Source organism: Salmo salar, chromosome ssa09 (genome assembly GCF_905237065.1).
Source record: "Salmo salar chromosome ssa09, Ssal_v3.1, whole genome shotgun sequence".
Taxonomy (NCBI): domain Eukaryota; kingdom Metazoa; phylum Chordata; class Actinopteri; order Salmoniformes; family Salmonidae; genus Salmo; species Salmo salar.
The window spans coordinates 76985833-77012728 of NC_059450.1; the positions used below are offsets into that span (position 1 = coordinate 76985833).

Here is a 26896-nt window from a genome sequence, read left to right on the forward strand (position 1 = left end):
TATAGGACCTTCAATCAGAGGCAACGAGGAACAGCTCCCTCCAATTGAAGGCCAAATCAATAAACTAAACATAGAACTAAAAAGACTAGACTAGAACATAGAAATATACTAACATAGAACATAGCCCAAAAACCCTGGAGAATACTAACCAAACACTCTCTACATAAACATACACCCCGAACCACATAAAACAAATACCCCCCTGCCACGTCCTGACCAAACTACAATAACAAGTAACCCCTTTACTGGTCAGAATGTGACACACAAACACTGTGTTGTTCTCCATTTTGCTCTACGACCACCACAAATGTCACAGGATAATGGACTTTACAGTGTCCTGCTGTTGAAATAATATATATAAATAATATATATATATTATTTGAACAGCAGGATACTGTAAAGTCCATTATCCCTCTGAAGAGAATGAATTAGGCTGTTTGAGAAGGTTTGAATCTTAAGCAACCTGCCTACACATTGTTTGAAGTACAATAGACCAACATAGCTACTGTAGTAGGTCAAAGCTTAGTGCAGGAAAACCTTGGTAAAGCATGGGTGAAGTACGCATTGTGGTGCTCATGTGAATTTCCTTTCTTTTTCAGCTTCAGACAAATGCCTACTTCTCACTTAAAACCTTGTTTATTGTTTTGAGTTTCCATGGTTTTACATGCAACATTATTATACAACGTTATAATACAACATAACACAGAAATAAAAGTTAAGTAAAAGTAAACAATAATCAGAAATGGCAATAGAAATAATGTAGTTGTTAGTGTTTATTTAATATTAACAGCTGATTTTCCAGAGGGAAGCAAAAACCAGAAACCCATTTAAGCCAATATGGAGTAAACTGGTAAACTTTTCTCTGATCTCTCTTAAGATAATCAAGCATGCTCCTGGAAAATACACAAATAATCAACATGTACCCATTAGCTATTTACATGAAAATGTACCTTATAGTTTACTTAAGGGCTTGTAAGTAAGCATTTCACTGTAAGGTCTACAACGGTTGTATTCGGTGCATGTGACAAATACAATTTGATTTGATTTGATTTGAATTGACTGAAGAAATGCCTAGTACTACATTACCTGTAAACAAAAGTGAATTATTACAAAACAGAAAATGTATAGTAAAACGTACATTCATCAGATTTAGTCAACTTTGTACATACAATTCAGGGATGGCCATAATTGCTTTTGAAGAGCTACAGGGTTATGCAGACTTTCTTGTTCAAGCCCAGTTTTACCACACCTGATTCTACTATTAAAGGTCTTGATGAACAGCTGAGGTCTCGATGAATAGCTGAGGTCTTGATGAACAGCTGAGATCACGATGAACAGCTGAGGTCTCGATGACCAGCTGAGGTCTCGATGAATAGCTGAGGTCTCGATGAATAGCTGAGGTCTCGATGAATAGCTGAGGTCTCGATGAACAGCTGAGGTCTCGATGACCAGCTGAGGTCTCGATGAACAGCTGAGGTTTCGATGACCAGCTGAGGTCTCGATGAATAGCTGAGGTCTCGATGAATAGCTGAGGTCTCGATGACCAGCTGAGGTCTCGATGACCAGCTGAGGTCTCGATGACCAGCTGAGGTCTCGATGACCAGCTGAGGTCTCGATGAACAGCTGAGGTCTCGATGAACAGCTGAGGTCTCGATGAATAGCTGAGGTCTCGATGACCAGCTGAGGTTTTGATGACCAGCTGAGGTCTCGATGAACAGCTGAGGCCTCGATGAATAGCTGAGGTACCGATGACCAGCTGAGGTACCGATGACCAGCTGAGGTACCGATGACCAGCTGAGGTACCGATGACCAGCTGAGGTTTCGATGAACAGCTGAGGTTTCGATGACCAGCTGAGGTTTCGATGACCAGCTGAGGTCTCGATGAACAGCTGAGGTCTCGATGAACAGCTGAGGTCTCGATGAACAGCTGAGGTCTCGATGAACAGCTGAGGTCTCGATGAACAGCTGAGGTCTCGATGAACAGCTGAGGTCTCGATGAACAGCTGAGGTCTCGATGACCAGCTGAGGTCTCGATGAATAGCTGAGGTCTCGATGAATAGCTGAGGTCTCGATGAATAGCTGAGGTCTCGATGAATAGCTGAGGTCTCGATGAACTGCTGAGGTCTCGATAAACTGCTGAGGTCTCGATAAACTGCTGAGGTCTCGATGAACTGCTGAGGTCTTGATGAACAGCTGAGGTCTTGATGAACAGCTGAGGTCTTGATGAACAGGTGTGGCAGGCTTAATTAACTTCTTACATCTAGGGGTTCCACTAGCGGAACGCCTCGCCAATATCCAATGGAAGAGCATGGCGCGAAATATAAAAACCTCAAAAATGCAATAATTTCAATTTTTCAAACATACGACTATTTTACACCATTTTAAAGATAAGACTCTCGTTAATCTAACCATATTGTCAAATTTCAAAAAGGCTTTACAGCGAAAGCAAAACATTAGATTATGTTAGGAGAGGACATAGCCAAAAATAATCACACAGCCATTTTCCAAGCAAGCATATATGTCACAAAACCCCAAAACACAGCTAAATGAAGCACTAACCTTTGATGATCTTCATCAAATGACACTCCTAGGACATTATGTTATACAATACATGCATGTTTTGTTCAATCAAGTTCATATTTATATAAAAAAACAGCTTTTTACATTGGCGTGTGATGTTCAGAAAATGTATTCCCACCAAAAACTTCCGGTGAATTTACTAAATTACTCATCATAAACGTTGACAAAATACATAACAATTATTTTAAGAATTATAGATACAGAACTCCTTTATGCAATCGCTATGTCAGATTTTAAAATAGCTTTTCGGCAAAAGCACATTTTGCAATATTCTGAGTACATAGCTCAGCCATCACGGCTAGCTATTTTGACACCTGCCAACTTCGGGGCACACTAAACTCAGAATTAGTATTAGAAAAATGTTATTACCTTTGCTGATCTTCATCAGAATGCACTCCCAGGACTGCTACTTCCACAATAAATGTTGTTTTGTTCCAAATAATCCATAGTTATGTCCAAATACCTCCGTTTTGTTCGTGCGTTCAGGTCACTATCCAAAGGGTAATGCGCGAGCGCAATTCGAGACAAAATAATTCAAAATGTTCCATTACCGTACTTTTAAGCATGTCAAACGCTGTTTAAAATCTATTTTTATGGTATTTTTCTCGTAAAATAGCGATAATATTCCAACCGGACAATAGTGTATTCATTCAAAGAGGAATATAAAAAACAGCGTGGTCTCGTGAATGCGCATATCCAATCTCTTTGTCACCAGGCAGACCACTGATAAACTGAGCTACTATACTCTGCCCAGAGACAGGAGACGCCTCAGTCCACTTTCTGAAGGCTTTAGAGAGCCAATGGAAGCCTTAGAAAGTGCTACGTAACCCCACAGATACTGTAGTTTTGATAAAGAATCAAAAGGCCACTTCCTGCTTGGAATATCCTCAGGTTTTTGCCTGCCATATGAGTTCTGTTATGCTCACAGACACCATTCAAACAGTTTTAGAAACTTCAGTGTGTTTTCTATCCAAATCTACTAATAATATGCATATATTTGACTCTGGGCCCGATAAGTAGGCCGTTTAATTTGGGTACGTTTTTCATCCGGACGTGAAAATACTGCCCCCTATAGCGAAGAGGTTAAACAAAAAAGCCTACAAAACACTGTGGCTCATCAATAGCAATTTTGGAAACTCCTGATACAAACACTGTGACAAATGACAAACTGCTGTGAAACACCTGTAAAATACAGTCATTAGACAAGTACAAAACACTTCTATGAATACATACAGTGAGCTCCAAAAGTATTGGGACAGTAACACATGTTTTGTTGTTTTTTATATGTACTCCAGCACATTGGATTTTAAATTGCTGGCTGTGACGTTAGGGCTACTTGAGGGTATTTTCATCCATATCAGGTGAACCGTTTAGACATTACATTACTTTTTGTACATAGTCCCCCCATTTTAGGGGACCAAAAGTATTGGGACAAATTCACTTATGTGTATTAAAGTAGTCAAAAGTGTATTATCTGGTCCCATATTTCTTGCACACAATGACTACATCAAGCTTGTGACTCTACAAACTTGTTGGATGCCTTTGCTGTTTTTTTTTGTGTTTCAGATTATTTTGTGCCCAATAGATATTAATAGTATATAATGTTTCTTAAACACTTCTACATTCATGTGGGAATGAATTGTGAGTAACGATGAGTGAGAAAGTTACAGACGCACAAATATCACACCTCCAAGACATCAAATCAAATCAAATGTATTTATATAGCCCTTCTTACATCAGCTGATATCTCAAAGTGCTGTACAGAAACCCAGCCTAAAACCCCAAACAGCACGCAATGCAGGTGTAGAACATCCAAGACAAGGTTATCATGTATTGGGGGTATGATATTGGTGTGTCTGTAACTTTCTCACTCTTAATCCTTTAGCTGCAAATGCTCTTAGTAATGCTGTACACAGCTGTCCAACTCCAGTAGAAGAGCACGCATTCCCCCATTTTTAAATGGCAGTATAAATATGAAAACATACATAAGTGCTACTGATGTGTGTGATGTAGGCTAGTCTACTGTGTACATGTGTATGTGCTGAAGTTGTTTGTCAGATCCACGTTGGCCAGCTTGACAAATTTCTTAGCTTCTCAAATGACAGAAATATTCCCATAGAGATGGCCTGGTGATAAATTAATCAGCAGGTTTGCACATTTCTACGGGATAGGTGCATGCCCACAATCCGCCACCCTGCCATTAAGCAGTGTGTCCATGGGATGTACCGTAGAGATGGTGTGCATCTGACGGTTGAGGCCAACAACAATTTACTTGAGAGTTTAAGAGCTGGTCTCTCCACCGTTCTATCCTCTGTAGTAGCAAGACATGCACACTAGTACAAGTACATGTCCCACTCCGTCCCTTGCCACTCAACAACGATGCCCAACCAACCCAAAGGCTCCTTTAAGAGACACCTAATAAATTAAAATAAGCCCACACCGTGTGTGTGTGTCGGGAAGAGCAGGGGTGGCAAAAACTAAACACTACATTTTTTGTCAAAATATCCCAGGACTTTCAAATCCCAGGGCGATGACGCTAACCGTCACGTTACAAACACTGTTAGAGGTAAGTCAACTTGACACTCAATTTCAATGGACAGTCTGGTGATGAGAGCCACGTTCAATCCAAAATTGTTTTAGTTGTTCATTCACTCATTACTGATTGAACGTTTATTTTTCTTGCATGTTTTGACAGTGCACAGGTCGCGCAAGCAGTGAGTGGGTTCCTTTATTTGGCCCGGGTTACTGGGTGAAAAGTGATTGCATTTATTTTTTTAAATCAAATCAAACCTTACAGTGAAATGCTTACTTACAGGCTCTAACCAATAGTGCGAAAAAAAGGTGTGTGTGTGTGTGTGTGTGTGTGTGTGTGTGTGTGTGTGTGTGTGTGTGTGTGTGTGTGTGTGTGTGTGTGTGTGTGTGTGTGTGTGTGTGTGTGTGTGTGTGTGTGTGGGTAAGTAAAGAAATAAAATAACAGTAAAAATACATTTGAAAATATGAGTAGCAAGGCTATATACAGACACCGGTTAGTCAGGCTTATTGAGGTACTATGTACATGTAGGTATGGTTAAAGTGACTATGCTGGTTGGTCAGGCCAATTGAGGTAGCATGTACATGGATTTATGGTTAAAGTGACTATGCATATAAGATAAACAGAGAGTAGCAGCAGCGTAAAAGAGGGTGGGGGGGGGGGGGGGCACACAATGCAAATAGTCCGGGTAACCATTGGTTACCTGTTCAGAAGTCTTATGGCTTGGGGGTAAAAACTGTTGAGAAGCATTTTTGTCCTAGACTTGGCACTCCGGTACCACTTGCCATGCGGTAGTAGAGAGAACAGTCTATGACTGGGGTGGCTGGGGTCTTTGACCATTTTTAGGGCCTTCCTCTGACACCGCCTGGTGTAGAGGTCCTGGATGGTAGGCAGCTTTGCCCCAGTGATGTATTGGGCCGTACGCACTACCCTCTGAAGTGCCTTGCGGTCAGAGGCCGAGCAATTGCAGTACCAGGCAGTGATGCAACCTGTCAGGATGCTCTCGATGTTGCAGCTGTAGAACCTTTTGAAGATCTCAGGACCCATGCCAAATCTTTTTAGTTTCCTGAGGGGGAAAAGGCTTTGTCGTGCCCTCTTCACGACTGTCTTGGTGTGTTTGGACCATTCTAGTTTGTTGTTGATGTGGACACCAAGGAATTTGAAGCTCTCAACCTGCTCCACTACAGCCCCGTCGATGACAATGGGGATGAGCTCGGTGCTTCTTTTCCTGTAGTCCACAATCATCTCCTTAGTCTTGGTTACGATGAGGGATAGGTTGTTATTCTGGCACCACCCGGCCAGGTCTCTGACCACTTTTCTTGCATGTTTTGACAGTGCACAGGTCGTGCAAGCAAGCAGTGAGTGGGTTCCTTTATTTGGCCCGGGTTACTGGGTGAAAAGTGATTGCATTTATTTTTTGAACTGGGCTGCCTGCTGGGCGTGAACCAGCTCTGGCCAACGACGGTGAAGTTGGCTCAAAAGAAATTGGTGTAGTCAAGCAGGAGTGATGACTAAGATTCTGTTTCAGATGCAGAAGTGATTGTTTTTTATAAAAAACGCTTTATCTGCCTTCCTAATGAAAACTAGTTTGAAAATTCAAACATTTATTTTAAGGAATAGAGATGTTATATGTTTTTGGACGATGCACCATGCTGCCTTGTTACTGTTTGGCAAAGATTACTGCATGTTTTGAGAAGGATCCTCCTCCCTCCCCATTTTCGCCCGATGGCGTGATGGGCCATTGCTCGGTTCAACCCGGGCCAGCGTAATAGAACTCCCTCAAAAAACTGTCTGACAACCCTAATGCTAACGACCCTGTCAAAAATCTGTTATAGTGGTTCTCGGTAAACGGCCAGACAGTTCATGACGAATCAAGTTGATTTGTGAATTTTCATCAACATTGGTTTCATACTGGCTTAGCTATGATAATAAGGAGATTTTAATTTAACATTGAGCGCCAACCGGTGCGACTATAATTACTGCAGCCATGTGGAAATGTGCTTTTTGACAGGCCCTGGCCTTAAACCTGTCGCATGCTTCCCAGTCGAAAAAGTTTGTGCATATATTATGAGTACATTTTGTGACATTTTTGTTAGTTTTGGTGTTCGGCAGGTTTTGCGAAAAAAATATTTGTCTCTGATTGGTCGACATTACTATTCCTAGTAGGAGTGAGAATGATGGATGTTTGTTGACATTCAATGAAAGACGACTAGTGTTCATGTCAATTTTTCACTTGAGGAATTCTGCACCAAACATCCTCTGTAAACATTTCTAACAGATTTCTTGGATTATTTTAGATTAATTCAGACTGTTTTGAGGAAGTGTAAACTGGCTATGTTGTTGCTACTGCATCTCAAAAGGGACAAACAGTATTATTGCCGCTTTTTTCCCGTTTTTCAAGCTAAAGTCTTTTAAGGGAGTATTCGAGACACAGACGTTCGCTTTGCCTACCGCAGTTCTGCTAAGAGCAAACCGAACCTAATATGAGGGCGCCTTAAGAACCCCCCGCTGCTGCACAAACACACACACACCCACAAACAAACAAACAAACAAACAAACAAACAAACATACACACACGCACACATACACAAACACACACACATTATGCGTTCCTATCCGAGATGAGGTTACTGGTCACTAAACAAGGTCGGACAGCAGCAGGAGATTCCTCCTACCGCTCCAAGGAACATTTAATTAGATAACAGAAGCACAGAAATCTGGGAACATCCTGAGAACATTGTGAAGTTGTGTTCTGTTGATCCTGAGGGTTCTTTGGAGAGGGATGAGGAGGGGGGCGTAAGAATGAGGACAGCTCTGGACTGTTTATTTAAGACCAATCAACAGATAACCACGAGACTAATATCCTGATTATTAGGGGCCAGTACGATACAGTGCATCATGTTACTTAACAGTACAACCCTGTTTAAATTTAGGGGCTAATTTAAGCTGAGCTGCAAGAGTTGTGAATTCAAGCATAGATACAGTAGGAACAGTGGACCACGTACATCCATATTGTTTACATAGCCACACTATACAATGGAATAGTCTACCTCTTCTCGACTCCTCGTCAGTATATTATGACAATCCTGTAGTCTTATCCTATCTATTCTCCCTATCCTATAGTCTGTAAATGGAGGGGTTAAGGGATGGGTTATCGTTTTTTAAATAATAATCCCCTGCTGCTCTTCTGAGCTTAACTGACTGGCCCTCAGTAATAGTAGCCTGATAGGAGCAGAAACACACAGGCTCCATCACACACACACACACACACATTGTGATGGCCCTGAAGTCAAAACCGTTACAACATGCACTCCGAAGACATGGATGTCGATTATGACTGCCCCCCGCACTTCTCTGATTCACACAGACACACACACACACACACACACACACACACACACACACACACACACACACACACACACACACACACACACACACACACACACACACACACACACACACACATTAATTAAGGTCACTGATGTGGGCAACCAGTAGCCCAGTGTTAATCACTTCCTGAAAGGGTACACAGGTGTCAGTGCTCATCTCTATGTGTGTCAGACACACAGCTATACAACCTGTAGGATTCATGCTCTATCAGACCTGCTCACTGAACTGAACTTTCTCACAGAAAGACACATCCTCTCCCTCCCAGCACAGCTCCGCTCCCACTGCCTTCATCAGCCTACCTTCACCCACTAAGGGGGATTTCCCGTGAGCCGCTCATTACACCCAACCACTGCAATCACTAGTCTGTGGTCGATGTAATGTAACTAGAGTGATGGCTGGCTGTGCTCCCAGCGGCTCCTCTCTCCTCAAACTCATGTTGATTTCAGACCACATGCCAGGTAGCCCGAGGGTCTTTTTTCCAGCGTGGATGTTGTAACTACGGCTCATAGGGGTCAGCGGCCTAACTTCAAAGCAGAAAATAGACGGACGCACACACACACACACACAGACTAATGAAGGTCACTGACGTGGGCAACCAGTAGCCCAGTGTTAATCACTTCCTGAAAGGGTACACAGGTGTCAGTACTCATCTCTATGTGTGTCAGACACACAGCTATACAACCTGTGGGATTCATGCTCTATCAGACCTGCTCACTGAACTGAACTTTCTCACAGAAAGAAGCTGAGAATGTGTTATTCCCAAAGAGAGACCCATCCTTTAACAGGTACAGTAAACCAATGTGCCTAATTGTATCTCCATAGAATGAGAATGAGGTGCAGAGTTTAATCTGTCATACTGCCATCCCAGAGGGCACAAAATCCATCAGCTTCTATCAACGAATATGCATTCAATATATAGGTAACTGCCCAAATAAAGGAAACACCAACATAAAGCATCTTAATAGGGCATTGGGCCACCACGAGACAGAACAGCTTCAATGCACCTTGGCATTGAACATTTGTCTGGAACTCTATTGGAGGGATGCGACACCAGTCTTCCACAAGATATTCCATAATTTGGTGTTTTGTTAATGGTGGGAAAGTGTTTCCTTTATTTTGTCAGTTACCTGTACATCTCTTTCGTTAGCGGCAGTAAATGAAGGTGGGACATCTAAATGCTGTCTCTCATCTCAGCCAGTCAGTGACAAATCATTAGTTTTCTTCAATTGTTTAAGCACAATTTTGAAAACAGGGCCCGGTTTGTCAAAACACTACGCACAATTAGCACAACCCTACACCAAAGTAGCACAACACTTCAGATCATTTGCAAAATGGAACACTTGTCAAAACTACACACGACTTCATAAAAACAATATTTTGTTACGATACACGCACATTTCATATGACTTCAATCTTTTTGAACCAGTTACACACTGCTGTTGCTAACCTAAAACACTTTTAGCAAGTCTAATTGTCAGTGATTAGAGTACTGTAAATGAAGTACACAGAGAAAGTTCAACTATACAAACACTACACAAGACCAATGCTGCAGACTGAGGAAAATCTCATTTATTTCTCTCCATATACCCAAATCAGTCAACATGGAGAATCACAACAAAACATGTCCCAGTTTTCATGCTACTACAGTAGTGTGCATAACACTGTTAGCTCAGCAAACAGACAAACATAAAATACTGTATCCAGTACAGGTTACAATTACAGTAAATAACAACATAAAAAAGAATCTGAAAAAAACGGACAATATTGTACAGAAAATACTACAGTAAACATACTATACATTATCTCTTCGCCTACCTGGATCTGGCCAGATAATTTCGTCAACATCACAAGCAGTATCCTCATTAGCAAGACAACGCGGGAAGAACCGTCTTGAATGTCGAATCCATCCTTGCACAGCTGCGGCGTCGACTTGGTCACAGGCGTCCTCCATGGCCTGAATGAGGGGTTACCTGAGCCTGGGGCTGGAGATCGTAAACCTTCCACCGCCATGCAGAGAAAAACTCTTCGATAGGGTTTAGAAACGGAGAGTATGGTGGAAGGCATAGTACTGTCAACTGTGGATGGTGTTGAAACCAGTTCTGGACCAAAGCAGAGCGGTGGAATGACACATTGTCCCAGATGACAGTGTATTGCATCTGGTGCATTTCATTACCTGCTGTGACGATGTGGTGCAATCAGTCCAAAAATGCGTGAATGTGAGGTGTGTTGTAAGGGCCCATTTTGGCATGACGGAGAAGAACCCCATGCTGTGAAATGGCAGCGCAAAGGGTGATGTTACCCCCACGTTGCCCTGGGACATTGATTATAGCCCTGTGGCCAACGATATTTCTGCCTCTCCTTCTTGCTTTTGTGAGGTTGAACCCTGCCTCATCAATATATATGAATTCATGCAGGATTTCCTCAGCATCCATCTGCAAAACTCCCTGAAATACAGTGAAAGACAAGATTGTGTAGTTCAGGATAGGTCTAGTATACAGTCAATGTAAAAAAGTAATGTGTGCAGTATGCAACATCACAGTGCTAAAGTGAACAATACAAACCTCCACAAACTCATGCCGCAGCCGTTTGACCCTCTCTGAATTCCGCTCAAAAGGCACTCAATAAAGTTGTTTCATTTGAACCTGATGTCTTTTCAGGATGCGTGCCAGTGTTGACTGGGAGACCTGCTGGACATTATTGAAAATGGCATGGTCACCGATAATGTTGGCTTGTAGTTCTCTGAGCCTGATAGCATTATTGGCCAAAACCATGTTTATTATCTCTCTCTTGTTCTTGCCTGAATATGGGCCCCCTTCCTCCTTGTCGTTCCCGACCCTCAATCTTATGTAGAGAATAATACATGTAACTTACTGTACAATGTCACAGGAAGGGGTATCACAAGTGCTGATATGGTGCATACAATAAGCGGCTGATTACTGTAACTGTAGACAGATCTTCTTTTACTTGTTTTCCTGTCGAAAAGACCTTATGACAGATGCCACTGTATATCTGCTAAGATTTGGCTGAACTTTCAGTCCAGCCTCCCTCAGCGTCAATCCGTGGTTCACAACATTGTGTTGCACGAATGTCATTTGATAAGTTTGGTCCTCTTCTTCTTTGTGCACGTTCTCCTCCTGCTTCAGGTCTTCCTCGACCTCTGGCTTGGCCTCTGCCTCTGTCTCTGTCTCTGCCTCTTCCTCTTCCTCTTCCTCTGCCTCTTCCTCTTCCTCTTCCTCTACCTCTACCTCTACCTCTACCTCTACCTCCTTCTCCTCCTCCTCTGTGTACTCCTCCTCTCACCCTCACTCTTCTTCTGACTCCTTCCATTTTGGTTGAAGGCAGGTGAACCTACCTGCTGCATTTTTATAGTGCTTAAACCTGATTGGTGTGTCTACAATTTAGCAATCATGTGTGTGTGCACCTGATGGCTGTGTTTAACAGATTGGCTCATAGGTGTGGTAATTTGACAGTCAGTGCTTTGGAATTGCAAGGAAGTGACATCATGATATACTTCTGTGTCTGATGTATACAAGTGTGTTTAGTGTTTTGCAAATCACTGTGTGTAATGTTTTTCAAATAGTGTGAAGCTGACAATGTGATTACAGTTGTGCAAATCTAGCCTTGTGTTTTGCTCGTTGAGTGTAAGGTTTTGCTAATTGTGGGAAAAGTTAAATTTTAGTGTGTAAGCAATCGTAAAAAACTGTAATACTCAGGGGATATTTGTGTTATTTTCTCTGCATACATTTCAATGGCCACTTTAACCCATAAAAGTGTATATTTATAAGAACACCCAGCACTAAAGGCTTCTTATTTAGCCAATGGTGAAGGCAGCATGTCCAAACATGACAATTTGTATTTATAAAACAGTGTGTTTGTGTGAGGCAGTGTTGTGTTTGTGTGTGATTGAGGCGGTGGAGCTGTGTGTGTGTGTGTGTGTGTGTGTGTGTGTGTGTGTGTGTGTGTGTGTGTGTGTGTGTGTGTGTGTGTGTGTGTGTGTGTGTGTGTGTGTGTGTGTGTGTGTGTGTGTGTGTGTGTGTGTGTCGATGTGTCTCAATGCGTGTATTTCTCCACCTGCGTGTGTCCATGTTGTGCTTACGCAGTGAGGCTGCTGGCCCCTGTGCTCTGGGGGTAATTGAAATGGTGTTTTGAAGGGAAGAATAATGAGAATGCTAAGTGTCAGAGGAGTGATGTCGATATAGAGGGGATGGCAGGTGAGCCTTGTGACCGAGCTGCCATGGACCACTGGATAGGGTCACTAAAGCAAGGACGCAGGGACATCAAATGAAGGCACCAATAATAGCTTAATTCCGTGTCTTTCATTCAAAGCAATAACACTTTCCCTCGGCTTACATCGTTCATCACATATGTATTTAGGCTATGTCACCAAGAAACCAGGTTTTTATAACACCAGACACATCTTACTGTATATACCTAATGGACATTCTATCATTCCGGTCTGAGTGTGTGATTTTCTCTCCCCTCAACGCTGATCTTAGACACCTCTTTGCATGTGTGTACATGTGTGTGTGTTCATAAAGGTATCAAATACACCATCAGTGAGAATAACAGGATGCATTGCTTCCTCAGGACATTCCTGCAGACGCTCCTGTTCTTTCTTACGCTGTGTAATGTTTGATTTATTTTACCTTTATTTTAACAGGAAGTCCCACTGAGACCGAGGTCTCTTTTGGAAGGGAGCATCTTATAACAACAAATTACACAGAGGGAACACCCCAGAAAAAAAACACAAAGAGAAAAAGAAACAAATTAAACGTTTTGTGCCATGTGTAAAGTAATGTGTTAAGTTATGTGTAAAATAATGTGTAAAGTAATGTGTGAGTGAAGGTTGTTTGTCTGCAGGAAGGAGGTGCAAACACTGTTTTCAGTGGACGGGATCAGATCATAGGAGAAACAATAGTTCTCCCTAAGTTCTTCCCCCATCCCATTGTCTTTCATGTACCACCGGACACTGGCTACATCCTTGCCAAACAGTTGGCAGTTTACACTGACAGTTTTGTATAGGAATTCAATATAAACACTGGCAAGAGGATACTGTAGAACAAAGTGTCATACACACAAAGCGTAGCACAAACACACAAAACAATCTACAATAATACACATAGCTTTCAAAGCTAAAGATCACAAAGGACCTCCTGAGCAAACATGCAGGAAAAGCTCTCCCGGTTTCTCTCCTGTTGTGTTACTTTTCCTCTGTCCTCTCTAATCCTCTGTGTGTGTCAAATCAAATCAACGTTTATTGGTCACGTACACAGATTTACAGGTGTTACAGCCCAGGGCAGTCCAGAATATAATTGTCCTGTGTTTTATATATGCAGTATATTCGGAAAGTATTCAGACCCCTTGACTTTTTTCACATTTTGTTATGTTGCAGCCTTATTCTAAAATGGATGAATTTTTTTTTTTTCCTCATTAATCTACACACAATACCCCATAATGACAAAGCGTAAAAGGTTGTTTTTCCAAATGTATGGAAAACAAAGCAAAAATACCTATTTATATAAGTATTCAGACCCTTTGCGATGAGACTCAAAATTGAGCCCAGGTCCATCCTGTTTCCATTGATCAACCTTGAGATGTTTCTACAACTTGATTATGGAAAATTAAATTGATTGGACATGATTTGGAAAGTCACACACCTGTCTATATAAGGTCCCACACTTGTCAGAGCAAAAACTAAGGAATTATCCATAGAGCTCCAAGACAGGATTGTGTCGAGACACAGATCTGAGGAAGGGTATACATTTTTGTTTTCAGCAGAGGTTTCCAAGAACACAGTGGCCTCCATCAATAAATGGAAGAAGTTTGGAACCACCATTACTCTTCCTAGAGCTGACCACCCACACAAACTGAGCAATCGGGGGAGAAGGGCCTTGGTCAGGGAGGTGACCAAGAACCCGATGGCCACTCTGACAGAGCTCCAGAGTTTCTCTGTGGAGATGGGAGAACCTTCTAGAAGGACAACCATCTCCTCAGCACTCTATCAATCAGGCCTTCAAGGTAGAGTGGCCAGACGGAAGCCACTCCTCAGTAAAAGGTACACGACAACCCGTTTGGAGTTGACCAAAAGGCACCTAAAGGACTCTCAGACCATGAGAAACAAGATTCTCTGGTCTGATGAAACCAAGATTGAACTCGTTGACCTGAATGCCGATCATCACATCTGGGGGAAACCTAGCACCATCCCTACGGTGAAGCATGTTGGTGGCAGCATCATGCTGTGGGGATGTTTTTCAGCAGCAGGGACTAGGAGACTGGTCAGGATCGAAGGAAAGATGAACGGAGCAAAATACAGAGAGATCCTTAATGAAAACCTTCTCCAGAGCGCTCAGGACCGCAAACTGGGGTGAAGGTTCACCTTCCTACAGGACGGTCGAAACCTGTATTCGCTTTGTTATTAGTGGGTATTGTGATGTTATTAGTGGGTATTGTGATGTCATTAGTGGGTATTGTGAAGTCATTAGTGGGTATTGTGATGTCAATAGTGGGTATTGTGATGTCATTAATGGGTATTGTGTGTAGATTGATGAATATTTTTTTTATTTCATCCATTTTAGAATAAGGCTGTAACGTAACACTGTCATCTGCTAGTGGTAACACTGTCATCTGGTAGTGGTAACACTGTCATCTGGTAGTACTGCTAACACTGTCATCTGGTAGTGGTAACACTGTTCACTGGTACTACTGGTAACACGGTCATCTGGTAGTGGTAAGACTGTCAGCTGGAAGCCCTCGTAACACTGTCATCTGGTAATACTAGTAACGCCGTCATCTAGTTGTTCTCGTAACACTGCCATCTGGTATTGGTAAGAATGTCAACTGGTAGTATTGGTGACACAGTCATCTGGAAGTGGTAACACCTGTCATCTGGTAGTACTGGTAACACTGTCATCTAGTACTGCTAACACTGTCATCTGGTAGTGCGGGTAACACTGTCATCTAGTAATGGTAACACTGGCATCTGGTAATACTGGTAACACCTGTCATCTGGTAGTACTGGTAACACTGTCATCTAGTAATGGTAACACTGTCATCTGGTAGTGCTGGTAACACTGTCATCTGGTAGTACTGGTAACACTGTCATCTGGTAGTACTGGTAACACTGTCATCTAGTAATGGTAACACTGTCATCTGCTAGTACTGGTAACACTGTCATCTGGTAGTACTGGTAACACTGTCATCTGGTAATGGTAACACTGTCATCTGGTAGTGCTGGTAACACCTGTCATCTGGTAGTACTGATAAGACTGTCATCTAGTAAAGGTAACACTGTCATCTGGTAGTGCTGGTAACACTGTCATCTGGTAGTACTGGTAACACTGTCATCTGGTAGTACTGGTAACACTGTCATCTGGTAGTACTGGTAACACTGTCATCTAGTAATGGTAACACTGTCATCTGGTAGTGCTGGTAACACCTGTCATCTGGTAGTACTGATAACACTGTCATCTAGTAATGGTAACACTGTCATCTGCTAGTACTTGTAACACTGTCATCTGGTAGTACTGGTAACACTGTCATCTGGTAGTACTGGTAACACTGTCAACTAGTAATGGTAACAATGTCATCTGGTAGTGCTGGTAACACTGTCATCTGGTAGTACTTGTAACACTGTCATCTGGTAGTACTGCTAACATTGTCATCTGGTAGTGCTGGTAACACTGTCATCTGGTAGTACTGGTAACACTGTCATCTAGTAATGGTAACACTGTCATCTAGTAATGGTAACACTGTCATCTGGTTGTACTGGTAACACTGTCATCTAGTAATGGTAACACTGTCATCTGCTAGTACTGGTAACACTGTCATCTGGTAGTACTGGTAACACTGTCATCTGGTAGTACTGGTAACACTGTCATCTAGTAATGGTAACACTGTCATCTGGTAGTGCTGGTAACACCTGTCATCTGGTAGTACTGATAACACTGTCATCTAGTAATGGTAACACTGTCATCTGGTAGTGCTGGTAACACTGTCATCTGGTAGTGCTGGTAACACTGTCATCTGGTAGTACTGGTAACACTGTCATCTAGTAATGGTAACACTGTCATCTGGTAGTACTGGTAACACTGTCATCTGGTAGTACTGGTAACACTGTCATCTGGTGGTACTGGTAACACTGTCATCTGGTAGTACTGGTAACTCTGTCATCTGGTAGTGCTGGTAACTCTGTCATCTGGTAGTGCTGGTAACACTGTCATCTAGTAATGGTAACACTGTCATCTGGTAGTACTGGTAACACTCTCATCTAGTAATGGTAACACTGTCATCTAGTAATGGTAACACTGTCATCTAGTAATGGTAACAAGGTCATCTGGTAGTGGTAACATTGTCTGAACCATCACTAAATTATGAATTTAGAATTTAGTTTCGCATAACTCTACCACTCCATAGCGCATGACACAACTATGAGAACAAACGTTTCGACAGCGAAGCTGTCTTCATCAGGGTATCATCAAACACTGCGAGATGAGTCATTTATATAGTGTCAAGAGACACACAGGTGTTTGTAATCATGGCCAAGTATGGCCTAATATCATTGGTTAACTCAAATATTTTAAAAAATGGCATACAAAGAACATACAAAAAGACAAACAAATGGATAGCATACGATCATAGCATTTGTAGTCTAAAATGTATCTAACAAACAATTATAGATTACAATTGCCATTGAGAAAATTCAAAACAAAACGAGACATGACCTTTTTCAAGGTCAGTCTCGCAAAAAGACGCATTCTTGCGTTCTCACTACCCGCTATTCAAAGTGCTCTGAACAAATTAAAGGAATCGTTCACAAACATTGGCACATTCTGAAATATGATGATAGTCTCGTTAATGTGTTTTCTGACCTTCCCCTGGTCGTATTCTCGCGGGGCAGAAATCTCAGAGACCAATTGGTACACTCTGATTTACCACCCCAAGATATTCCTGAACAACGTCTATTTGCGCCCCTACTGGATGGAAATTACAAGTGTAATGGCTCAAGAATGGCACTTATAAAGAGATAAACCCCCAAGGAAAAAAAAGATAGTGTGTTAGAATGGTTCATAGTGCGGCCCACTTTTTGGAAGCAAACCATCCGATTTCGTCTCTGCGTTATATTGGTATCGAACATGTCACCCTCCCGAGGAGAGGGGGTGACCTTGATAATTTATTGTTAAAACGAGAGGCTGCCTGGATCTTTAATTTAAAGACCCTTGCTCCCTTCGGTCTCAACATAGACTTTGATCTGAAGCCATTCTTGTGATAATTGTGATTTTGCCATTGAAATTGTTTGTTAGATACATTTTAGACTACAAATGCTATGATCGTATGCTATCCATTTGTTTGTCTTTTTGTATGTTCTTTGTATGCCATTTTTTAAAATATTTGAGTTATCCAATGATATTAGGCCATACTTGGCCATGATTACAAACACCTGTGTGTCTCTTGACACTATATAAATGACTCATCTCGCAGTGTTTGATGATACCCTGATGAAGACAGCTTCGCTGTCGAAACGTTGGTTATTAAATTTTTGCATCTGAGCTCTTAGAGTGTGCGGCTTTCCTTTATTTTCTAGTGTTCTACTCCGCTAGCCAGCACCTCGCCTTTAAAGGTGTGCGTTTCTTTTTTCTAGATTACAACTATGAGAACAGTCATAATATTAATTGCTCCAGACTTCCTACAACAAAGCACAACATAGTCGTTTTCAAATGCATTTATATATAAGCATTATTTACAGGTGTTGTATATATTGTGTAACGAAACATTTTAGACAAGCTGACACACTCTGACACTCATTTACTGTTTGAAAGTGTGGTGTGTATTGTCAAAGACACCCATTTTACAGGCACAACCTCTAGTGGTAGGACCCAATTCATCCTTTACCCCTCACTAGACCCTGTCCAGGGGATCCTTTCCAACTATTACCCCAGACCCGACTTGGTGCCAGACTTGAGAGATGAAGAGACATGAAGATTTGTGACCTGTTGCCACAAATAAAGGTCAACCAGTGAAGAACAAACACCATTGTAAATACAACCCATATTTATGCTTATATATTTTCCCTTTGTACTTTAACCATTTGTACATCATTACAACACTATATATACATAATATGACATGTGTTATGTCTTTAATCTTTTGAAACTTCTGTATGTGTAATGTTCAATGTTAATTTTTATTGTTTATTTCACTTTTGTATATTATCTACTTCACTTGCTTTGGCAATGTTAACATATGTTTCCCATGCCAATAAAGCCCCTTGAGTTGAGTTGAGTTGAGTTGAGAGAGAGATGGAGAGAGAGTGGAACTTTTGTGAGTGTAATGTTTACTGTACATTTTTTATTGATTATTTCACTTTTATTTATTATCTATTTCACTTACTTTGGCAATGTAAACAAATGATAGAGAGAGAGAGAGAGAAAGATTGAGAGAGAGAGATGGAGGGAGATGGACAGAAAGAAAGAGACAGAGAGAGACAGAGAGAGAGAGACAGACAGAAAGAAAGAGGAAGGTAAATGGGGGGAGGAGGGATAGAAGTAGATAGTTGGGGGCTTAATGCCCAACCTATTCTGCATCTCAAGCAGTCCTACGGTGCATCAATTCCTGGTTACGTAATCTCATTTACTGTGGACGTCAAAGGGTGAAAATACCATTTGAAAATACCAGCCAGTGAACACTGTTCCATACATGTACTGTACAGGAGGTCAAGCCACGTACAGAGAACATTCTCCCTCTGTCTCTCTCTCTCTCGCTCCATCTCACAGACCAAAACACACAGAGATTATCCTAATTGCAAATGCGTTGTGCCATCTGTGACTCAAGCCTCACAGTAAACAGTGCATCCTTGCCATCCCTGCCACACACAGAGAAATTGGCTGAGATCTCTCTCTCTCTCTCTCTCTCTCTCTCTCTCTCTCTCTCTCTCTCTCTCTCTCTCTCTCTCTCTCTCTCTCTCTCTCTCCCTCCCTCCCTCCTTGGCCAGAGCTAAAGGTTTTGTGCCAAACAAAAGGAGCAGTGTACTGGGATGAGAGGAGAACCAGTGGGTAGTGGGAAGCTTCACTTCCTCCACTGAGCCAGGGAACCACAGAGGGGCCGTTAGCCTGGTATGAGCCCATGCCAAAAAAGCTGTGTTCCTGTCTGCCTCTCTGTCAGGAGTGGGATCTACACACACAGAGAGTCCCCTGGGGGCCACGACCATGGGTCAGTGCCTAGACCACAGTGCCTGGACCAATACACACAGCCACTGTGTCAACTCAACCCAACACACACAAACACACTCATGTACGAAGAGGATTATCAGAGGATTAGGCTCATCCTAATACACCTACTACTTTACAAACCATTTTCTTTAAGAAATTATATACTGTCATTACACACCACGTATTCATATTTAGATTCTGGATTCTGACACTGCTCACCATAAAAATCTACTTTGGATTGTTAAAGTTCCAATGGAGACATTTTTATCTCAATATCAAATCAAAAGCTTCTTAGAAAGAGAAACTTCTCAAGCTATAATTTAGGTAAGACTGTCTGGGAGTGGTCTGAGTGGGGAGGGGAAAACTGATAACTAGCTATTATTGACAGATAGGTTTGGAAATATCTTTCTTATTAGTCTATTGACTATATATAGCGCCTGGTGACAGACCAAAACTCCATCCCACCAAAACAGGTAGAAATTTCAGGTCATCTTTTCAAACAGCTCTTACACTAAAAGGGTATTATCATAATTTTCACAATTTCACAGCAGTATTCCAACAGTGCATTCGGAAAGTATTCAGACCCCTTGACATGACCAGTGTTACCAGTACCAGATGACAGTGTTAGCAGTACTCTCAGATGACAGTGTTACCACTACCATATGACAGGATTATAATTACCAGTTGACAGTGTGAGTAGCACTACCACATGACCAGTGTTACCAATAGTACCAGAGCACAGTGTTACCAGTACTTCCAGATTGCAGTTTTACCACTACCACATGACAGTTGTTACCAGTACTATCACATGATAGCTATACCACTTCCAGATGACAGTGTTACCAGTACCAGACGACAGTGTTAACAGTACTAAGAGGTCACAGTGTTACCAGTACAACCAGATGACAGTGTTAAAAGTACTACCAGATGACAGTGTTACTCTACCAGATGACTGTGTAAACAGTACTACCAGGTGAAAGTGTTACCAGTACCAGATGACAGTGTTACCAGTACTACCAGATGACAGTGTTTGCAGTACTACCAGATGACAGTGTTAGCAGTACTACCAGATGACAGCGTTACCAGTACTACCAGATGACAGTGTTTCCATTACTACCAGATGACATGTGTCACCAGTACTACCAGATGACAGGTGTCACCAGTACTACCAGATGACAGTGTTACCAGTACTACCAGAAGACAGTGTTTGCAGTACTACCAGATGACAGTGTTAGCAGTACTACCAGATGACAGTGTTTCCATTACTACCAGATGACAGTATTACCAGTACTACCAGATGACAGGTGTTACCAGTACTATCAGATGACATTGTTACCAGTACTACTAAGCAACAGTGTTAACATTACTACCAGATGACAGGTGTTACCACTTTCAGTTGACAGGAATTACCACTACCAGACACACTTGCCTTTATGTTGGTGTCCTGAAAGAGATTCATCTGGAGGTGAAAGAAACGCACACCTGTTTAGGCGAGGTGTAGGCTAGTAGAACACTTGAACAGCCGCACACTCTAGGAGCTCAGATACAATAATGTAATAGCCTAACATCCAGCATTACGACAGACAAGCTGTTTTCGGCAGGGTCCTGGAAGAGGTTATTAACAATATTGTGTTCTAATTTGTCCTAACTTTCACACACGATTGCCTGGGATTATAGAGCATCCACAATTTTACCAGGAATGTGATTTTCATTTGGGCTGTTCATCTCCTCAGAGACCAAGTGTGGCTTACCCACACCACAGACATCATTCAGACAGACATACACACACACACACACACACACACACACACACACACACACACACACACACACACACACACACACACACACACACACACACACACACAGACACACACACACACACACACACAGACACACACACAGACAGACATACACACATACACACATACACACATACACACAGCCCAGCTATTCCAAACTTCCTGTATGTGTTTCATAACTCAGTGTTTTCATTCCTAAGGTGTACTTCCTAGTTTCCACTCTCACATCATTAGCCTATGAGATTCCCTCTCACCAGCGATGCTTGACCGTAGCAGTGGGGAGTGTGACACAATATAACACAGACTAGCTGCTCTCATTAGTCTACAGAAGAAATGTGTTTGATGAGAATCCATGCTAATGTTGTAATCTACTGTAGTTAGGTGTTGAAATCCTTGGATCGTTTGTAATTGATGAGTCCAGGTTTTTGTAATTTAGTAGGTAAATGCATGTGGTCTCGCTTTTGCTCATTATTTTATTGTGACGGTAAATGCTGTCCCTTGACTTTGGCACCATGTAAAATCACATGATAAAAATGTTGTGTTTTATTTAACTGTTATTTAATAAGAAAACATATGTACATCCTTTACACCGCAACACATCCATTTGTATGTATTGTAGAAACTACTGGGGGCTAGCAGGTTGGCTTGTCCCACTGGTATAGATGAGTAGTGACATGTTTTGTGGGTTTAGATATATCTATCTATTATTTTGAATGCTAGACGATGAACACAATTATTGAATATATTGTTTAGATCAATAAAAATAAAGAACACTATTAAAATCCCTATTTCTTTTAATAGTATAATGTGTCCCTCAGTTTGATTTCATTGGTGTTACCACCTTGACTTATCACTGATTACAAAGATATACAAGGACCTTGATTATTCCCTCCAGTAGCAAACTGTTATCGAGGGAGGGGTCTATAAATCCTCTTCAGGATCCGACCCTTTTTTTTCAAATTTTCGCCTAAAATGACATACCCAAATCTAACTGCCTGTAACTCAGGCCCTGAAGCAAGGATATGCATATTCTTGGTACCATTTGAAAGGAAACACTTTGGCGTCTGTGAAAATGTGAAAGGAATGTATGAGAATATAACACAATAAATCTGGTAAAAGAAAATACAAAGAAAAAACCAACCGTTCTTTTGTATTTTGTTTTGCACCATCATCTTTGAAATGCAAGAGAAAGGCCATCATGTATTATTCCAGCCCAGCTGCAATTTGGATTGTGGCCACTAGATGGCAGCAGTGAATGTGCCAAGGTTTAGACTGAGCCAATGAACCACTGCATTTCTGTTCAAAATGTTGTTTCAGACTGCCCAAATGTGCCTAATTGGTTTATTAATAACTTTTCATGTTCAGAACTGTGCACTCTCCTCAAATAATAGCATGGTATTCTTTCACTGTAATAGCTACTGTAAATTGGACAGTGCAGTTAGATTAACAAGAATTTAAGCTTTCTGCCAATATCAGATATGTCTATGTCCTGGGAAACTGTCTTACTTACATCCTCATGCTAATAGCATTAGGTCAACGTCCCGAGGTGACTCACCGATCCTGAATACGTTTTTAAATACAAATATTACTGGTGACACAATGTTACCATAATGGTAAAGTCATTAAGCTACCATATTTGTTTATTTAGAATGGGAAGATGTACCAGGGCTCCCAAGTGACGCAGCGGTCTAAGGCACTACATCTCAGTGCTAGAGGTATCACCTACAGACACCCTAGTTTGAATCCAGGCTGTATCACAACCGGCCATGATTGAGAGTCCCATAGGGCGGCGCACAATTGGCCAAGCGTGGTTCTGGTATGGCCGGTGTTGTCCTTCATTGTAAATAAGAATTTGTTCTTAACTGACTTGCCTAGTTAAATAAAGGTAAACCATTTTTATTTCTTTATTTCTTTATTATTCAAATACAATGCACAAATGCCACCATAATTGAAAAATGACCTTGAGATAGCAAGGCTGAGAAGTTTACGATGTTATGTAGTCTTGAACACATACCGATTCCTGCCCTCTTTTTGAAGAGGTGCATCTCGTCTGGAAAGCATCTGTCTTCCCTCAGAATGTTGGGTCATCTCAGGCCCTGTTAGTGTTGTTATGTGTCAATTCCAAGTTGCTAGGCTGGTGTCCGCCAGCCAGGTCCGCTAGTCACATACCTGGGACGAATGTGGCGTCGTTGTCAGAAGAACTAAAAATGATATTTATCTAGTTTATGATCTCTGGCCTCATTTACTGTGTCTTCTGGCAATGTTGTAAAAGGCCACAATGAGCTGTTTTTGAACCGCGATATTTATCTTTCACTGAGGCAGTTTACATGTCCAGCTGATTTGGTCCATCATGAACCACATGGTTTTATTACAGCATGCTGCCATCTATTGGACAAAAATAGAAGTACACTAGAAAGCTTAGCAAGCTGCCTGACGTGTGCAGCTTTATGTATTGACTTCATTGATATAAAGGCTGTTGTTATGAACAGGGAACACAGATCAATACAGATCAATATAAAGCTGTATAACTTGTATCTGTTCTTGTTCCCCCAGGGTCTTTCAACCCAGACTTTCGTCCTCCTGAGACGCTGTTCAAGGTGATCTTCTGGCTGGGCTACTTCAACTCCTGTCTCAACCCCATCATCTACCCCTGCTACAGCCGAGAGTTCAAACTGGCCTTCATACGCATCCTCCGGTTGGTCTATTACTTTACTACCAATCATATTACTGTACTCTTTTTAATTAATCTGCATCCTCCGGTTGGCCTTTCGTATTTCTTAATGCCGATGATATAAAATGATGTTAGAGTATGTACATTGTGTCTGTAATTGTGGAAACAAAAGACACATTTCAATGGATAATGTTTTTTAATTAAACATTTTCCCGCACCTCCCCAACCTTAGATGCCAGTGTCACTATAGAAGTCGCCCAGGCTGGCGGGCTTCCAACTACCGCACCTCCCACTTCAACTCCTCTGGCCACTCACGGAAGAACTCTGCAGAGTCTGGCTACTCACGGAAGAACTCTGCCTGCCTCAACGGGAGCCAGCGCACCCTGCCCTCCTCAGCCAGCCCCAGCCCCAGCTACCTGCCGTCCTGCGCAGAGGGGGAGACCCTCTCCACCTGCTGGGCCTCTGCCGCCTCCAGGCCCTCCTCTATGCTGCCTGGAAGTCCTGCTGACTGCCAGCTGGTGGACACTGAGGGGGGGTGTGGGGTGTGGAGGGACTCAGAGGGAGATGTCTCACAGGAAGTCCAGCCAGGGGGTGTTCTCGTTCCCATGTGGGGAGCATGGAGGGGACATACCTGAGGATAAGGTTTGACTGTCTGGGAGTCTTACAGTCATCAGTTGTTGTTAAATGATTCCTGATGGGGATTTAAATCATGTTCAGTACCTGATTGATGAGGGGGAGTGATGTATGGTTCCATTTACTGTCAGTGATTCAAGTCAAGTCAAAGTGTCAATGGTTTTGTATCGTTGGCATGGAAAATGGTTGAAGGAGTAGAGATGGTGCTACAGTGGCCTCTGCTGTATGTTAGCAGGTATTACTGAGCATCAGGGTCAGTCCAGCATCTGTTCAATGGAATAGTGTCAGATAGAAATGACTACAGATGAAGCTGTCTTGTATTTCTCAGAGACATGATCAAGGCCAGTAGTGAAGCAATGGGATAAACCACATGAACTGTACTTTATGGATTTGACCATAGCAGACCAATGCATGCATCTGTATCAAGGCTGTACATACAGGGAGATTCTCGTTTGGGCCAAAGACCGTCCTCCGTCCTCTCTCCTCCGTGACCCAGAAACCGATAAGTTGTTTAATGTTGGAGGAGAGTGTTAATTCGTTAGTGGGAGAACGGAAGAGTGTCTTCCCCTCCTCAATGGCCACCTTTCATCAAGGATACTCATGTGTATCCTAACGCGGAAGAGTTTTGAAATCTGCCACACCCCCTTTGAATCAGCTTTTATGTCAGAGGAGAAAAAAAATGAACACATTTAAAAATAATATGCTTCTTATTGTTTTATCTATAAATGTCTTGAACAACGAATTTAATTTGTTTTGAGCACTTTACACGTGTTTGGGGGCTCCACCTGTGTAAATGTAATTTTCCTAATGATGCGCAAGTGGAGAAGGACCGTCTCATTTCAAGCAACTGTGTTTTCATCCACGTTCACTCTCCTCGCCGACTCTCCTGAATTAACTTTGACCTTTTTCAAAAAGAGGCGAGAGAGGACGGAGGAGAGAGGACGGAGGAGAGAGGACGCAGGAGGTGAGCAAATCTAAGTGATAAAAGGCCACAGTATTGGCCCTAGGACTGGGAGAGACTACACTACCTTGAGACTATCTGTAGAACTGCACCCTAATCTGTCATTCCTTCTCTTTCAGCTGGTCTGATCTGTAAATGTTTCTGGTCTCCTGGGGCTGTGGTCATTCTCTTTCAGCTGGTCTGATCTGTGAATGTTTCTGGTCTCCTGGAGCTGTGGTCATTCTCTTTCAGTTGGTCTGATCTGTGAATGTTTCTGGTCTCCTGGGGCTGTGGTCATTCTCTTTCAGCTGGTCTGATCTGTGAATGTTTCTGGTCTCTTGGAGCTGTGGTCATTCTCTTTCAGTTGGTCTGATCTGTGAATGTTTCTGGTCTCCTGGGGCTGTGGTCATTCTCTTTCAGTTGGTCTGATCTGTGAATGTTTCTGGTCTGTGGTCATTCTCTTTAAGTTGGTCTGATCTGTGAATGTTTCTGGTGTGTGGTCAGTCGGAGAATGGTGCTATATGTAAAGAGCAGATGATCACATTTCTGTTAATGTCACTCATTGTCTTTATGGTGTGTTTGCTTAAATAAAGTATAACCTGGTTTATCCTGTGTAGTAATCATATGGACAAACATCTAGTGGGTAAATAAAGTCTAACCTGGTTTATCCTGTGTAGTAATCATATGGACAAACATCTAGTGGGTAAATAAAGTATGACCTGGTTTATCCAGTGTAGTTATCATATGGGCAAATATCTGGTGGGTAAATAAAGTCTAGCCTGGTTTATCCGGTGTAGTAATCATATGGACAAACATCTAGTGGGTAAATAAAGTCTACCCTGGTTTATCCGGTGTAGTAATCATATGGACAAACATCTAGTGGGTAAATAAAGTCTAACCTGGTTTATCTGGTGTAGTAATCATATGGACAAACATCTAGTGGGTAAATAAAGTCTAACCTGGTTTATCCTGTGTAGTAATCATATGGACAAACATCTAGTTGGTAAATAAAGTATAACCTGGTTTATCCAGTGTAGTAATCATATGGACAAACATCTGTTGGGTAAATAAAGTCTAACCTGGTTTATCCAGTGTAGTAATCATGTGGACAAACATCTAGTGGATAAATAAAGTATAACCTGG

The 26896-nt window shown here is 42.0% G+C and overlaps 1 protein-coding gene across 1 annotated transcript in view; it reads left to right on the forward strand.

Annotated features, from left to right (window-relative positions):
- LOC106611928 (alpha-1A adrenergic receptor) overlaps nucleotides 1-26360 on the forward strand; it is a 32103-nt gene extending 5743 nt beyond the window's left edge. Inside the window, 3 exon segments of the mRNA XM_014212601.2 lie at nucleotides 24063-24204; nucleotides 24413-24698; nucleotides 24700-26360. Coding sequence (XP_014068076.1) covers nucleotides 24063-24204; nucleotides 24413-24698; nucleotides 24700-24828 — 557 coding nt within the window. The 3' untranslated portion in view covers nucleotides 24829-26360.
- The last annotated feature ends 536 nt before the right edge of the window (nucleotides 26361-26896 follow it).